Source organism: Ahaetulla prasina, chromosome 2, assembly GCF_028640845.1.
Source record: "Ahaetulla prasina isolate Xishuangbanna chromosome 2, ASM2864084v1, whole genome shotgun sequence".
NCBI lineage: Eukaryota > Metazoa > Chordata > Lepidosauria > Squamata > Colubridae > Ahaetulla > Ahaetulla prasina.
In genome coordinates this window covers 231,098,822-231,112,127 of record NC_080540.1, presented here as the reverse complement: position 1 = coordinate 231,112,127, position 13,306 = coordinate 231,098,822, and the positions used below count along the sequence as shown (strand labels likewise).

At 41.9% G+C, this 13,306-nt stretch overlaps 1 protein-coding gene across 1 annotated transcript in view; it reads right to left on the bottom strand.

Moving 5' to 3' along the window:
* The window catches only part of TMC1 (transmembrane channel like 1), a 61,457-nt gene that overhangs the window by 36,573 nt on the left and 11,578 nt on the right, over nt 1–13,306 (bottom strand). Inside the window, exons 4-8 of the mRNA XM_058169648.1 lie at nt 11,134–11,271; nt 9,183–9,273; nt 7,382–7,463; nt 6,265–6,371; nt 1,899–1,997 (exon numbers count right to left, since the gene is read on the bottom strand). Of these exons, the coding sequence (XP_058025631.1) occupies nt 1,899–1,997; nt 6,265–6,371; nt 7,382–7,463; nt 9,183–9,273; nt 11,134–11,271 (517 nt within the window). The remainder of the gene's footprint in view (nt 1–1,898; nt 1,998–6,264; nt 6,372–7,381; nt 7,464–9,182; nt 9,274–11,133; nt 11,272–13,306) is intronic.

The following is a 13,306-nucleotide window of genomic DNA, read 5'->3' as shown; positions in this document are numbered from 1 at the left end:
AAGAAAGAAAGAAAGAAAGAAAGAAAGAAAGAGGGAGGGAGGAAGGAAGGAAGGAAGGAAGGAAGGAAGGAAGGAAGGAAGGAAGGAAGGAAGGAAGGAAGGAAGGAAGGAAGGAAGGAAGGAAGGAAGGAAGGAAGAAGGAAAGAGGGAGGGAAGGAAGGAAGGAAGGAAGGAAGGAAGGAAGGAAGGAAGGAAGGAAGGAAGGAAGGAATTTTTGTAAATTATAATCCAGACTTTCCTACCAGCTGGACCTATTATTTTCTTCTGTAGCCTGGATGCTTTTTTGGGAGCATGAAGGAAGGTCCTGTTCTTGATAGCAATAGCAATAGCACTTATATACTGCTTTACAGTGCTTTCCAGCCCTCTCTAAGCAGGTTACAGAATCAGCATATTAACCCCCAACAATCTGGGTCCTCATTTTACCAACCTCAGAAGGATGGAAGGCTGAGTCAACTTTGAGCATGCTGGGATTTGAACTGCCAAATTCCAGGCAGCCAGCAGTCAGCAAAAATAGTCTGTAGTACTGCACTCTAACCACTGCACCACTGAGGCTCAGTTGGTACCATGTGGCTGAAAAAATAAGGTTGGAATCAAATGTGGAAAGCTGCTGTTTCCTTAACTGAGGTATGGGGGGAGAGGGAGGGCAGGCAACTTAATTCTCTGAGCCTGACTACATCCGTTTCACCCCTACTACTGATAGGGAAGCAGTGGCATGCATGGACCGATCACCCTTGTTGCATCCAATTGCTTACCCTCGTGCCCTTGACCGTGCATCCAATGTCAGAAAGAATCATAAATAATTGAGGAAGATGAAGCCCAGAAACACAAGTAACATAAGCAAAACAGAGCTCGGAGGACCCCAATGCCAAATCATCCAAACAATCCCTCAGAAAGACACATGTGGAGCATCCCATCTGAGTTGGTGGGGTCACTTCCAAGCCTTGCAAATGCTTCATTGCTTGGAAGGAGTTGCCATTTTTAATTCTGATAGCAAAACACAGGAGGAAGCTGCCTACGGAGTCAGAGGCTACCGACCACATGCCGGTTTTTCAAAAAGGACAGACTGTAGCAAATATTTACTACAGAATGTACAAGAATTGTACATCTCCCACACGCAGTTGCTTCCTCCAGCCCTGTTGCATCACAGTAATTTGGACACTCTAATAAGTAGCTTACTGTTAATCCCAAGGAGTTATTTGCTAAAAGTGAAAAGACAGGAGTGCAATACATTATTAGAAGCTGAGACTTTTTTTTCCCCTCTCTCTCTCTCCTTGCTTTCTTTCCTTGTGACTGTCACTTTGCAGACTTACAGGCAGAAAGGGCCAAATGAATCCAACAGAGTCATTCTGCTCCTGAAGCAAATGTCCCTAAAGAGTTTTTGAACATCATGGATTTGTCCTGGAGCAATTCACGGAGAAACCCCCAGAATCTGTTTTACAGCACATCAACTTAATAAATATAAAATGAAGTGAGAGATCTTCCATCTTCATTATTCATATAAGAAAACTGTGACAAATCAGTCCTGGGTTGCTGTTGTTTTTTTTCGTTTTGGGTTATGGAAAAGTTCCACTGAATTCCATTGGTGACCATTTTTATTCTTGATCCCAAAATGATTTTGAATGTTTTTGCTAAATTCAATTAAACATCATATATGGAATTAACAACCCTTAGAAATTTGCCAGTGTTTCAGTTTTACATTTTCCATAAGGCAATAAAACCAATACTGCCTAGTCTTTCCCAGTTAAATAGTCTCCAGACATTGAGACACAATTCCCAAATTATTAGTCAGTTTGCTAACAGGCCGGAAGAGCATACTGAGTGTCATCCCATATAATAAGAACCCTAATTTGGACATGATTGCCGTAATGTAGCACATGATTGTAAAATTGCCTACTTACACTGAAATCCCACAAAGTGGCAAAGTTCATAGCACTTGCTTCCTCTGCTCTTGGCACAGTTTTTCTAGGCAAAGACCCATATGCCTTGCCCATCAATGCCTGCACACAAAAACAGGGAGAAAGGTTTCCATTGTTTCCATTGTATTCACATCAATAATCCAATAGCAATTTAGGTTAATTTTCAGTTGTTCCAATATGCTGGAAATTAGCAATAGCAATAACACATAGATTTATATACCGCTTCACAGTGCTTTTACAGCCCTCTCTAAGCAGTTTACAGAGTCAGCATATTGCCCCCAACAATCTGGGTCCACATTTTACCCACCTCGGAAGGCTGGAAGGCTGAGTCTAACTTGAGCCGGTGAGATTTGAACTGCTGAACTTCAGCTAGCAGTCAGCTGAAGTAACCTGCAGTGCGGTACTCTAACCACTGCGCCACCTCGGTTCTTATTGTAAGGAAATTGAACATTACATGTTGGAAATGTAATATGAAATTCAACATGCAAAATCATTCACCTATAACAGTGATGGTAAACCTTTTTGGCACCAAATGCCCAAACCAGAATATGCCCATACGCTCCCAGAGCACCAAAAAACCCAAAGACCACCTGGTCTTCAGGTTTCCAGCACACGTATGCGCACCGGCCAGCTGGTCTTTGGGTTTCCAGTGCTCTGGCGTGCGCCGGAAACCAGAAGAGCAGATGGCGATGGCGTGTGTGCCCACAGAGAAGGCTCTGCGCGCCACCTCTGGAACACTTGCCATAGGTTCACCATCACAGACCTATAACATCAATATGATCTCAAATATTCATGAACCTTAGAACTGTTGGTTTTGTATTGGGGAAGAAAAAGATTGCTATGATCATCTTTTTTTTTTTTTTTTGCCAAGGAGTTTTAGGAGACAGGAGATCTGAGCCTTAAAGGATCACAGGTCTACCAAGAACTCAAGTCTTGATCGTCTCACTGTTGGACTATTGGAATGCACTCTACATGGGGCTACCCTTTACAAGTATTAGGAAGATGCAGTTGGTGCAGAACGCAGGATAGTTCTTGGGGCCACTAGGGTGGCCCATAATAAAACCACTTTTAAGCAAACTACACTAGTTGCCAGTTTGCTTCCAGGTCCAATTTAAGGTGTTGATTGTTATCTTGAAAGCCCTTCATGGTTAACCCTCCAGGTTATCTGAGAAACCATCTCACCCCAATTTGATTGGCCCATTCCCCCCATATGCTGCAGACCCTGTCAATCAAGGAATTCTGATTGGTGGGATCCAGGAGAAGAGCCTTTTCTATCATGGCTCCCGCTCTCTGGAACATCATGTCCCCCCCCCAAGCTAAATCTGTACCTACCCTTCCTAAAGGGCTTGAAGTTTCTGCCAACTGGCCTGGGGGCCCAAGAGGGGTGTGTGTCATTCTGGGGGTAGTTAATGGACTAAGATAAGACCTCACCTCTTCCTTGTGTGCAACTTGCTCCCTTCCTCCATATCTTTGTCAATTTTAAATCAAACTCAGTGTTACTATTTATTGTTTTAATGTTTCGCATTGATGTTTTATTAATAGTAAACTGCCTAGAGGTGGGTGGCATATAGGTTCAATAAATGCATAAATAATAAACAAATAAATTGAGGTTGTTAAATCATGGCCTACAAAACAAACACATGGAGAAATCTATAAAGTTTATTCATAGGAGATGTATATCAGAAAACCTTACCCTGTTTTCCCAAAAATAAGACCTCCCCGGATAATAAGCCCAATCAGGCTTTTGAGCACACCTGCTAAAATAAGCCTTCCCCAAAAATAAGACCTCCCCAAAAATGTTTAAACACATGCGCAGCCGGTCCCCACCATTTCCTCTGGTTAGGGAGACAGAGTTGGAAATCAGGTAAGATGGCAAGAGGAGCCCAATCTTGCTCCACGTGCCCCAAACTAATAAGACCTCCCCGAAAATAAGACCAAGCACTTATTTCGGGGTTCAAAAAAATATAAGACAGGGTCTTATTTTCAGGAAAACATGGGTAGTTAACTAGTAATTGTTTTAGCACTGTTATATGTGCCAAAAAAAAGGGGGAGGGAACTTCTCATTTTATACCTGGTGTGCTCTCTAAATGTGATATCAGTCTCAGTCAACTTAGCCAAAGACCTGAGATTTATAGAAATTGTTGGTCAAAGTTTTCTAGATGGCTATAAGGTCCACATGTTGCTTTTTCTTGGCATTTTGTCTGGCTTAATTACAAGATCCACTTGCACTGTATTTGCCCAGTTCGCACAGTGAGGCGTTATCAAGACATGATGTGATAAGGGGCTTTGTTTTCCAGCCAATTTATTGTATGACAGATGCTGATTTGGGCTAAGAGGGAATGACTGGGCCCAAGGTCACCAAGAAATGTCCATGCCTAAGAGAGAATAAGAGTCTGGGTTTTCCCCTCCTGGTCCAGCTGTTTATCTACTGCACCTCACTGGTTCATAGGCGCTTCACTGTTAAAACTGTTATAAAAAATCCTTACTGTGCTAAAATTAAACAAAAACAGCAGAGATTCTTTAACATAACTAAATTCAATACTGGGGAGGTTGAATGCCACCACATGTTTATTGGACCCGTGTCCCTCCTGGTTGGTACTGGCCACCCAGGAGGTTACACGAAGCTGGCTCCAGAGAATTACCAGCGCTTCTCTGAGGGAGGGAGTCTTCCCAGCCACCTTGAAAGAGGCGGTGGTGAGGCCCCTCCTTAAGAAGCCTTCCCTGGACCCAGCTATTTTGGCTAATTATCGTCCGCTCTCCAATCTTTGCTTTTTGGCGAAGGTTGTGGAGAGTGTGGTGGCCTGGCAACTCCCCCAGAACCTGGAGGAAACTGTTTAGACCCGTGCCAGTCCGGCTTCAGGCCTGGGTACAGCACAGAGATGGCTTTGGTCGCATTGGTTGATGATCTCTGGAGGGCACGGGACAGAGGTTGTTCCTCTGTTCTTGTCCTGTTAGATCTGTCAGCGTCGTTCGATACCATCAACCATGGTATCCTGCTGCGGCGGTTGGAGGGCCTGGGAGTGGGAGGCACCGTTTTACGGTGGTTCTCCTCCTACCTCTCCGACCGCTCGCAGACGGTGTTGACAGGGGGGCAGAGATGGACCCCTAGGCAACTCACTTGTGGGGTGCCGCAGGGGTCGATTCTCTCACCCCTCCTGTTCAACATTTATATGAAGCTGCTGGGAGAGATCATCCGTGGTTTCGGGGTGAGCTGTCAGCTGTATGCTGACGATACTCAACTGTACATATCCACCCTGAACCACCCCAACAAAGCCGTCAATGTGATGACTCGGTGTCTAAAGGCCATTTGGGTCTGCATGGGGATGAACAGGCTCCGACTCAACCCATCCAAGACGGAGTGGCTGTGGATGCCAGCGTCCCGGCACAGTCAGCTTACCCCATGGCTGACTGTGGGGGGCGAATCGTTAGCCCCCAGGGAATCGGTGCGCAATTTAGGCGTTCTCCTGGATGCACGGCTGTCTTTAGAAGACCATTTGACGGCCGTCGCCAGGGGAGCTTTTTATCAGGTCCGCCTGATTCGCCAATTGCGCCCTTTCCTGGACTGGGACTCGTTATGCACAGTCACTCATGCCCTCGTCACTTCCCGTCGGGATTACTGCAATGCTCTCTACATGGGGCTCCCCTTGAGGAGCACCCGGAGGCTCCAACTGGTACAGAATGGGGCTGCGCGGGGGATTGAGGGAGCTCCCCATAGCTCCCATGTAACACCTCTCCTGCGCAGGCTTCACTGGTTGCCGGTGGTCTTCCGGGTACCCTTCAAGGTGTTGGTTATCACCTTCAAAGCGCTCCATGGCATTGGACCAGGATATTTACGGGACCGCCTGCTGCCGCCAGTTACCTCCCATTTCCGGTACGTCCAGTGTGCGCCCACAGGAAGGGTCTTCTTAGGGTGCCGTCAGCTAGCCAATGTCGGCTGGTGGCCCCCAGGGGAAGAGCATTCTCTGTGGGGGGCTTGGCTCTATGGAACAAGCTGCCGGTGGGACTCCGTCTCCTCCCTGATCTCCGAACCTTTAAACGGGAGCTCAAGACTTTCTTTTTTCACCAAGCGGGGCTGGCCTGATTGATTTTAATATGGGGGGTTTTAGTGGGTTTTTAACAGGGTTTTAGCTTTTGAAAAAAATTAGCTAATATTTTAAGTATACAGCGGTCGAATTAGATTTTTAAACTTGTTATAGTATTTTAATTTGTTTTGGATTTTTGTTGTTTTATTTGCTGTACACCGCCCTGAGTCTTCGGAGAAGGGCGGTATAAAAATATGAATAAATAAATAAATAAATAACTTAAATCAGAGAACCAGGTGCACGTGGAAATGAAATTGTGCTCTCACCTCAGGCACCATGACAAGACCAAAGGTCAGCCCGAACAGAACTATATTTATTCCATACATCCATCGCAAAAATATAAAGTAAGATGCAACTGAAGAGCCAAAATGACCTGTGAAATATTCAGATAAAAGCAGATAAAATGATAAACTTCCATTGTTGTTTAAAAGAGAAAAATCTGATAAAATGTTTAAGTGGATTTAACAAATTGGTATATCAGCAAATAACATTTTTTCATGAATGTAACTATTTGATATGTCAAAACCCAGAGAAGGGTAAAAAGAGGCTTATATGATAAAAATTGGGCAGAATTTGAAAAAAAAAATACTTTTCAGCATCCTGTATAGGAAGGCATATTTTTTAAATCAAACTATGAAATTTTAAACAACAGAATGTAAACTTTAGAACTAAAACTAACAGGTTAGGCAACTAAGATTAACAAGGTAAGAATAAAATTATGAATATACAAGTTTATTCATGTGCACAAAATTATTCAGCTGTAGCTATAGTAATGAAAGGACAGATTTACTGTCCCTGTATTTATGTTTAATGGAGTTTTCACATACACCTCATCCTTTTCTTTAAACTTTTAAGCCTCATTCCTTGCCTTAATTCTATAAAATCCCAGAGTCTAGCTCTTTGAGAAGGAACCTGCACAAAATTATTTCAAAAGGATAATTTCTGTAGAAGAATAAGGCCCACATGTCATAGCTTGCATTAGCTTTGGTGCAATTTGTTCTTCTGGAGAGGCTGTATTGATATTTAGTATATGGTTAAGGCACCAGTCTAGAAACCAGGAGACTGTGAGTTCTAGTCCCGTTTTAGAAACAAAGCCAGCTGGGTGGCCTTGGACCAGCCACTCTCTCTCAGTCCTAGAAAGCAGGCAGTAGCAAACCACTTTTGAAATCCTGTCAAGAAAACTGCCAGGACTTATCCATATTTTTATGAGTACAGACAATTAGCACAGGCAATAGTTGATTTTTACTGGACATCTCCTTAAATATTGATGGAGGAGGATATACTTTCAGGAAAACTTTTTTTTTTTCATCATGCATGATGCCTAGCAACATGCCACTTATTTGTACCAAATGGGGGAGGAGAGGAAGGGCATCAGTCACTTACTTTCAATTTCTTTTATTTTCATTTCCCACGGTATGCAGGCTGTTTTAAAATTCTCAAAATCACGCTGAAATTTCATCCATTTCTGAAAGACAGATCACACAGCACTGTAGCCCATTTGGATAACAATGGAAAGCAAAGGAAATGAGGGGAGTAATGATAGGTATAGACTTCTCTTCCTATCTCCATAATGCATACACAATCCATTTGTCGGAATAGCTTTGGCAGCGATGTCTCTAATATCTCTGCACATTTCTGTTTCTTTCAGAATGAAACCTGGACACCTCACCAAAGCAAGCTGCCATATTAATTAGAAACACTATATAAATAGTTTTGGCCTCTCTGTGTACAGGTAGTCCTCGACTTACGACCACAATGGAGCCCAAAATTTCTATTGTTAAGCGAGACATTTGTTAACAGAGTTTTGCCCCATTTTATGACCTTTCTTGCCACAGTTGTGAAGTGAATCACTGCAGTTGACAAGTTAGTAACCCGGTTGTTAAGTGAATCTGGCTTCCCCATTGACTTTGTGTGTGAGAAGGTCGCAAAAGGTGATCACATGACCTAGGGACACAGCAATGTCACAAACATAGGTCATGCCTGTGAAAAACAGTTATAAGTCATATTTTTCAATACCGTTGTAACTTTGAACGGTCACTAAATGAACAATTGTAAGTTGAGGACTACCTACTATCTAAAAGTTCTATTTCTCAGCTATTATGAAAGACATCTAAAGCAGAAAGTTTCTGGGCCTTTTCAGTACCAATACCAATACAGCTTGGTTCCCTAGGCTAGGGGTCTCCAACCTTGGCAACTTTAAGCCTGGAGGACTTCAACTCCCAGAATTCCCCAACTCCCAGAATTCTGGGAGTTGAAGTCCTCCAGGTTTAAAGTTGCCAAGGTTGGAGACCCCTGCCTGCCCTATGTGATCCGTCTAGTAAACTTGCAAGATTTGTTTCTCTTGCCATGCACATGCATACATCCGAACTAGACTGTGTTGTTTCTCTGTGTCATGTAATATATGTGGGTACATGCATAATTTTGTATTTATTTTTTTATTTACCTTGTCATGTTTATGTTTATAGTAGAGGTGGAGATCTTTTGAAAGCTGTATGCAACGTAATTTCATTTTAATGTATGCCGATTAGTGTACATTCAAAGTGACAATAAAAGTATCCTAATAATAATAGTTTTCATCACCTGAAGCCAGGCAGAGCAGTGCCTCTATCAAAACATTTGAACTGACCTGTGCAGCTCAATCCACTTTATTCATTTCTTTTCTTATTCCTAGCTAATTTACTTTGGATGAATGTACTTAAAACTGCAGTTCTAAACACACATTGAAGAACCTAATGTTAGTGATCTTCATAAATACTTTGCCCACTTCTTCGTTGGACTGTTTGCAGTGTGATTTTACTCAAACATAATCGGAATTTAACACGCTGATATTTAAGCCCTACCATCTGCAAGAAGCACTTGCTGATCTAGTTTATTTTATTTTGCTTTCTTTTATTTACTTTATTAAAAATATCCTATTATTTTTATCTTGCTTTATTCCTTTTTTTTCATCAATATTATAGATTGAGAACACCTATGGCTTCCAAGTTGAATGGTGGATGGGTGTTTTGCAGTATTTGTCTGATCCTGCTCTTTTAAAACAAAAAACACAAAAAAGGAAGGCTAAATGCAATCTACGTGAAAATGGAGCTATTTAGTCTAGAAGAGGCATCTAGGGAGATGGGAGTAATAAGCTATTTCCATTGAGCTACTTCACAGAATTTGAATAAGGAGAAATTAGGCTTACTTTCATCATCATCACTTTATATGCATAAAACTTCTTTCCTTTGCCTTTCCCAAGAGCCCCTTCAAATTTTTCCACAAAACGCTGGGCATCTCTAAACAAGTTTTTAAAAGAAAGAGTTACATTGATATATCAGAAATAAAAACATGGTTCTATTTGTTAACACACCGAAAACTGTAGAAATCAGGGCAAGCTGCTGTATATAAAGTGTCGTGTCCCACTCCTCCGCTGACGACTGGGTCAGGGAAATCCGAATCAGGCGGGCCTCTGCAGCTCTGCCAAAGTCCTAGCAAAGTTCTCAAGGCAGGCAGGAGACCAGAAAGTGATTTCAGCAAGATAAGGTAGACTTTGCCTGACTCAGAGAATGCCAGAAAGCAGATCCTTTATATAGGCCATGGGGTGTGGCTCCATGACTCAGCACTTATCCCGGCCTGCCCCTCCCTTCCTTCTGTTGACGCCGCTTATCAATTCTCCTGAAGCGAGGGTCACTCCAGTCTGCAGCTGTTGGTAATTGACCTTCCTCAGGCTCACATGCTGTGGGGGAGGGGGAGGGGTCTAGTTGCTCCATTTGCCTGGGCATGGAGCCAGGGCTGGGGCTGAGGCGCTTCTTCCTCAGCCTGTCTGGGCATGGAGCCAGGGCTGGGGCCGGGAGGCATGCTAGGACATTCCTCAGCATTCGGAAGCAGATAAGAAGGCCCCGGCTGCGGGGAAAGCAGACAAGGCACAACATAAAGAAGGAGCAAACCCCACACTCACTCACATTGATGAAGTTACCTGGTTGGGTAATGAAATGTCTGCAAGCAAATAACCAAGCTCAGAGAGCACCAAGGATTCCACAGTTAAACGTACTTGACACAGAGTTCCTGACAGGCATGTTATGACATGGATGTACTTAGAGCTGTAAGCATATAAAACTCCCTGAATATACCTTGTAACATTTGAAATTGAAGTTCTGTAAACAACCCATTGAACCAAAATGTTAAATAACGCCAAGTGTCACTTCAGCCACTTGCAAAAGCATTTAAGCAAAAAAAAAAAAATAGAACCCAGGCAACCTTAGACAGAAATGACGTAGTGTCAAAACACAGGAAATACAGAAGAGGATTTTCCGTAAACAAGCGTTCAGGGTAAATTCTATATAACCCATGATGGAGTAAAATGTACGCTCTGAGTTAGCCTATGAAAGCTTTATTAAATTAAAGGAACTTTAATCTAATTACCAACACACACTACATCAAAGTTTCATTAGCCCATGCATAATTGTCCTTAAATGGCTTGGCTTAATAATTAATTGCAAGTGTAGGGTTACAACTCCCCAAGCAGGTGGTGTCCGGTACTGAGGCTGTTTCAATGTTGCCACAGTGAGAATGAATTACTGAACTTAAGAGGTCATTGCTGAAAATTTGAATAGGTGGGACAACTTTTCATGAACAGGTCAAGAGGGATTCAGGCATCAGCTGAAATCCCACAAGTGAGAAGTGTCCTATTGATATTGATCAATTTTAACTTTTCAGGTCATCTTTTTACAGATATTGGATTTTCACAATGCGTCCTCAGTTGTACCACCCTGAAGAATATGATTGGAACATAATTTATAAGATATAAGGTCACGTTTTCAGCAGCCTGGTTGGGTCTTAGCAAGTGGTAGCAATTCCCCCTATGTGTTTAGATTTGGATTTTAAGCAGAATCAGGCCTGGTTAATGTTTGGTTGGGAGGCCTCCAAGGAATAGCAGAGCTGTCTAGACTGTTGTCCAGAAAAACCACATGCCCATGGAATCACAAGGAGCCTTGGTTCAAAAGAGTGTCTATATCTTATATTTTACCATTTCTATCACCCCAGTGTGTAGTGAATTTTTAAAAAACGAACACGGATCTATGGGAGGAAGAATTCAAAAGCAGTTGGAATTCACAGCTCAGACTCTAGGTTAATTATTACATAAATCAAGACCTTACTTCAAGATTTTCAGTTTCTTTTTCATACTCCAAGGCTTGTTTCGCAAAGTGGAAATCAGCTTCTTCTTTTCTTCCACAGCTTCTTTCAACTTGGCCAGTTCCTCCTCTGTCATTTCCTCTTCAGAAGTAGAATCTGAGCTTTGGGGGATAAGGAAAGAGAGTCACCAACCATAAGGGTATAAAAAGGATGAGATCTTTCCTGAACATTTATGAGAAGGTCTAGAAGTAGCTATATATTGCTGAACGTTACTAGCTTTCAATGATACGTGGTAAAAGAACTTCCATTGGCCAAATGGGTAAGTTCTGAATCAGCAGATGTGCAAGTCTTGAATATTGATAACGAGCAATGATAATGAAACCAACTTCAAGGTTGGGGAGAAGAAAATGTATTAATTTATCACATATTGCTTTTCTTAAAAATACATTGCACTTGCAATATTTGCAACTTCCCTTGCAACGAAACAGAAACCAAGCAATCTTGAAGAAATTGAAGCAACATCCTGAAAAATTAATGAGAGAGCCAATTTTCCAATACCTGCTAAAATTCAATTTGGCTGAATTTTAATAGACGTGCCTCAGTCAGTTCTTATCTACGAGCAATGTTGCTTATCTGAGGAATACCAGGAAAAAGGCGACTTCATGACAGCAAATGCATCATTTTCTTCATCCTATTTAAAACTAAACTTGGACAGCCTTCATGGCTGGAAATTTGAGAAACTGAAGTCTGAGACATATAGTGGGATTTCAATTGGGAAAAACAACCTTAACATTTCAGGGTCACACTAAGGGGAAAAGATGTTCTACCAAAATGTATTTCCAACATGCACAAATGTAAAAACAGAGATGAGCTACTAAAATTAAGAACAAATAGAGACACTACTAATAAGAGCCTGCATCCAATATCAATACTGTCATGAAAAGTCTAGGTCTTTCCTCATATAGTTGAACTATAGGTCCCCTTACCACTAAAATGCTAGTTGCAAATTCTGGAAGTTGCAGTTCATCCACATCTGGATGGCACATATTCCCTACCTTCCATGTATGCATCAATCATCCATGAGTCTACCTGACTGCAACTAGGGCCTAAAAAACTGAAGCTGGAAGGCAGAAATCCAAAACATACAGAGTAAAATGGCATCCTTCTTCCCACAAAGAGAAACAGAGTAAAAACTTGATAATGAACAACTTTATGCAATTACCATTCTTCCTTACCACATTATGCCTATTAAGCAACACCAAACAAGCAGGAACCGGTAACCACAAGGCAATAAACAAATAAAGGTTGGTACAATAAGCTACCGTATACTGTATAAACTGCCAGCAAATTTAAGTTCACCATCTACTCATGAGATTCTTAGCTTGATAATGAAACATCTGTAGAACATCAACAATTCAGTATTGATCTACACATATTCTCCATGGATATTAGAACCCATGTGATCCTAACTGGCAATAGGAGAGAACAAAACTTTATACAGTTTTGCAACCAAAACAATCTGGAATTGAACACACTCAAAACTGTAGAAATGGTGGTAGACTGTAGGAGAAACCCTTCCATACTTCCACCTCTCACAATACTAGACAACACAGTATCAACAGTAGAAACCTTTAAATTTCTGGGTTCTATCATATCGCAAGATCTAAAATGGACAGCTAACATCAAAAACATCATCAAAAAAGGACAACAAGGAATGTTCTTTCTGCGCCAACTCAGTAAGCTCAAACTGCCCAAGGAGCTGCTGATTCAGTTCTACAGAGGAATTATTGAGTCTGTCATTTGTACCTCAATAACTGTCTGGTTCGGTTCTGCAACCCAACAAGAAAGACACAGACTTCAGAGGATAATTAGAACTGCAGAAAAAATAATTGCTACCAACCTGCCTTCCATTGAGGACCTGTATACTGCACGAATCAAGAAGAGAGCCGTGAAAATATTTACAGATCCCTCACATCCAGGACATAAACTGTTTCAACTCCTACCCTCAAAACGACGCTATAGAGCACTGCACAACAGAACAACTAGACACAAGAACAGTATAGAGCACTGCACAACAGAACAATTAGACGCAAGAACAGTTTTTTCCCGAAGGCCATAACTCTGCTAAACAAATAATTCCCTCAACACTGTCAAACTATTTACTAAATCTGCACTACTATTAATCTTCTCATAGTT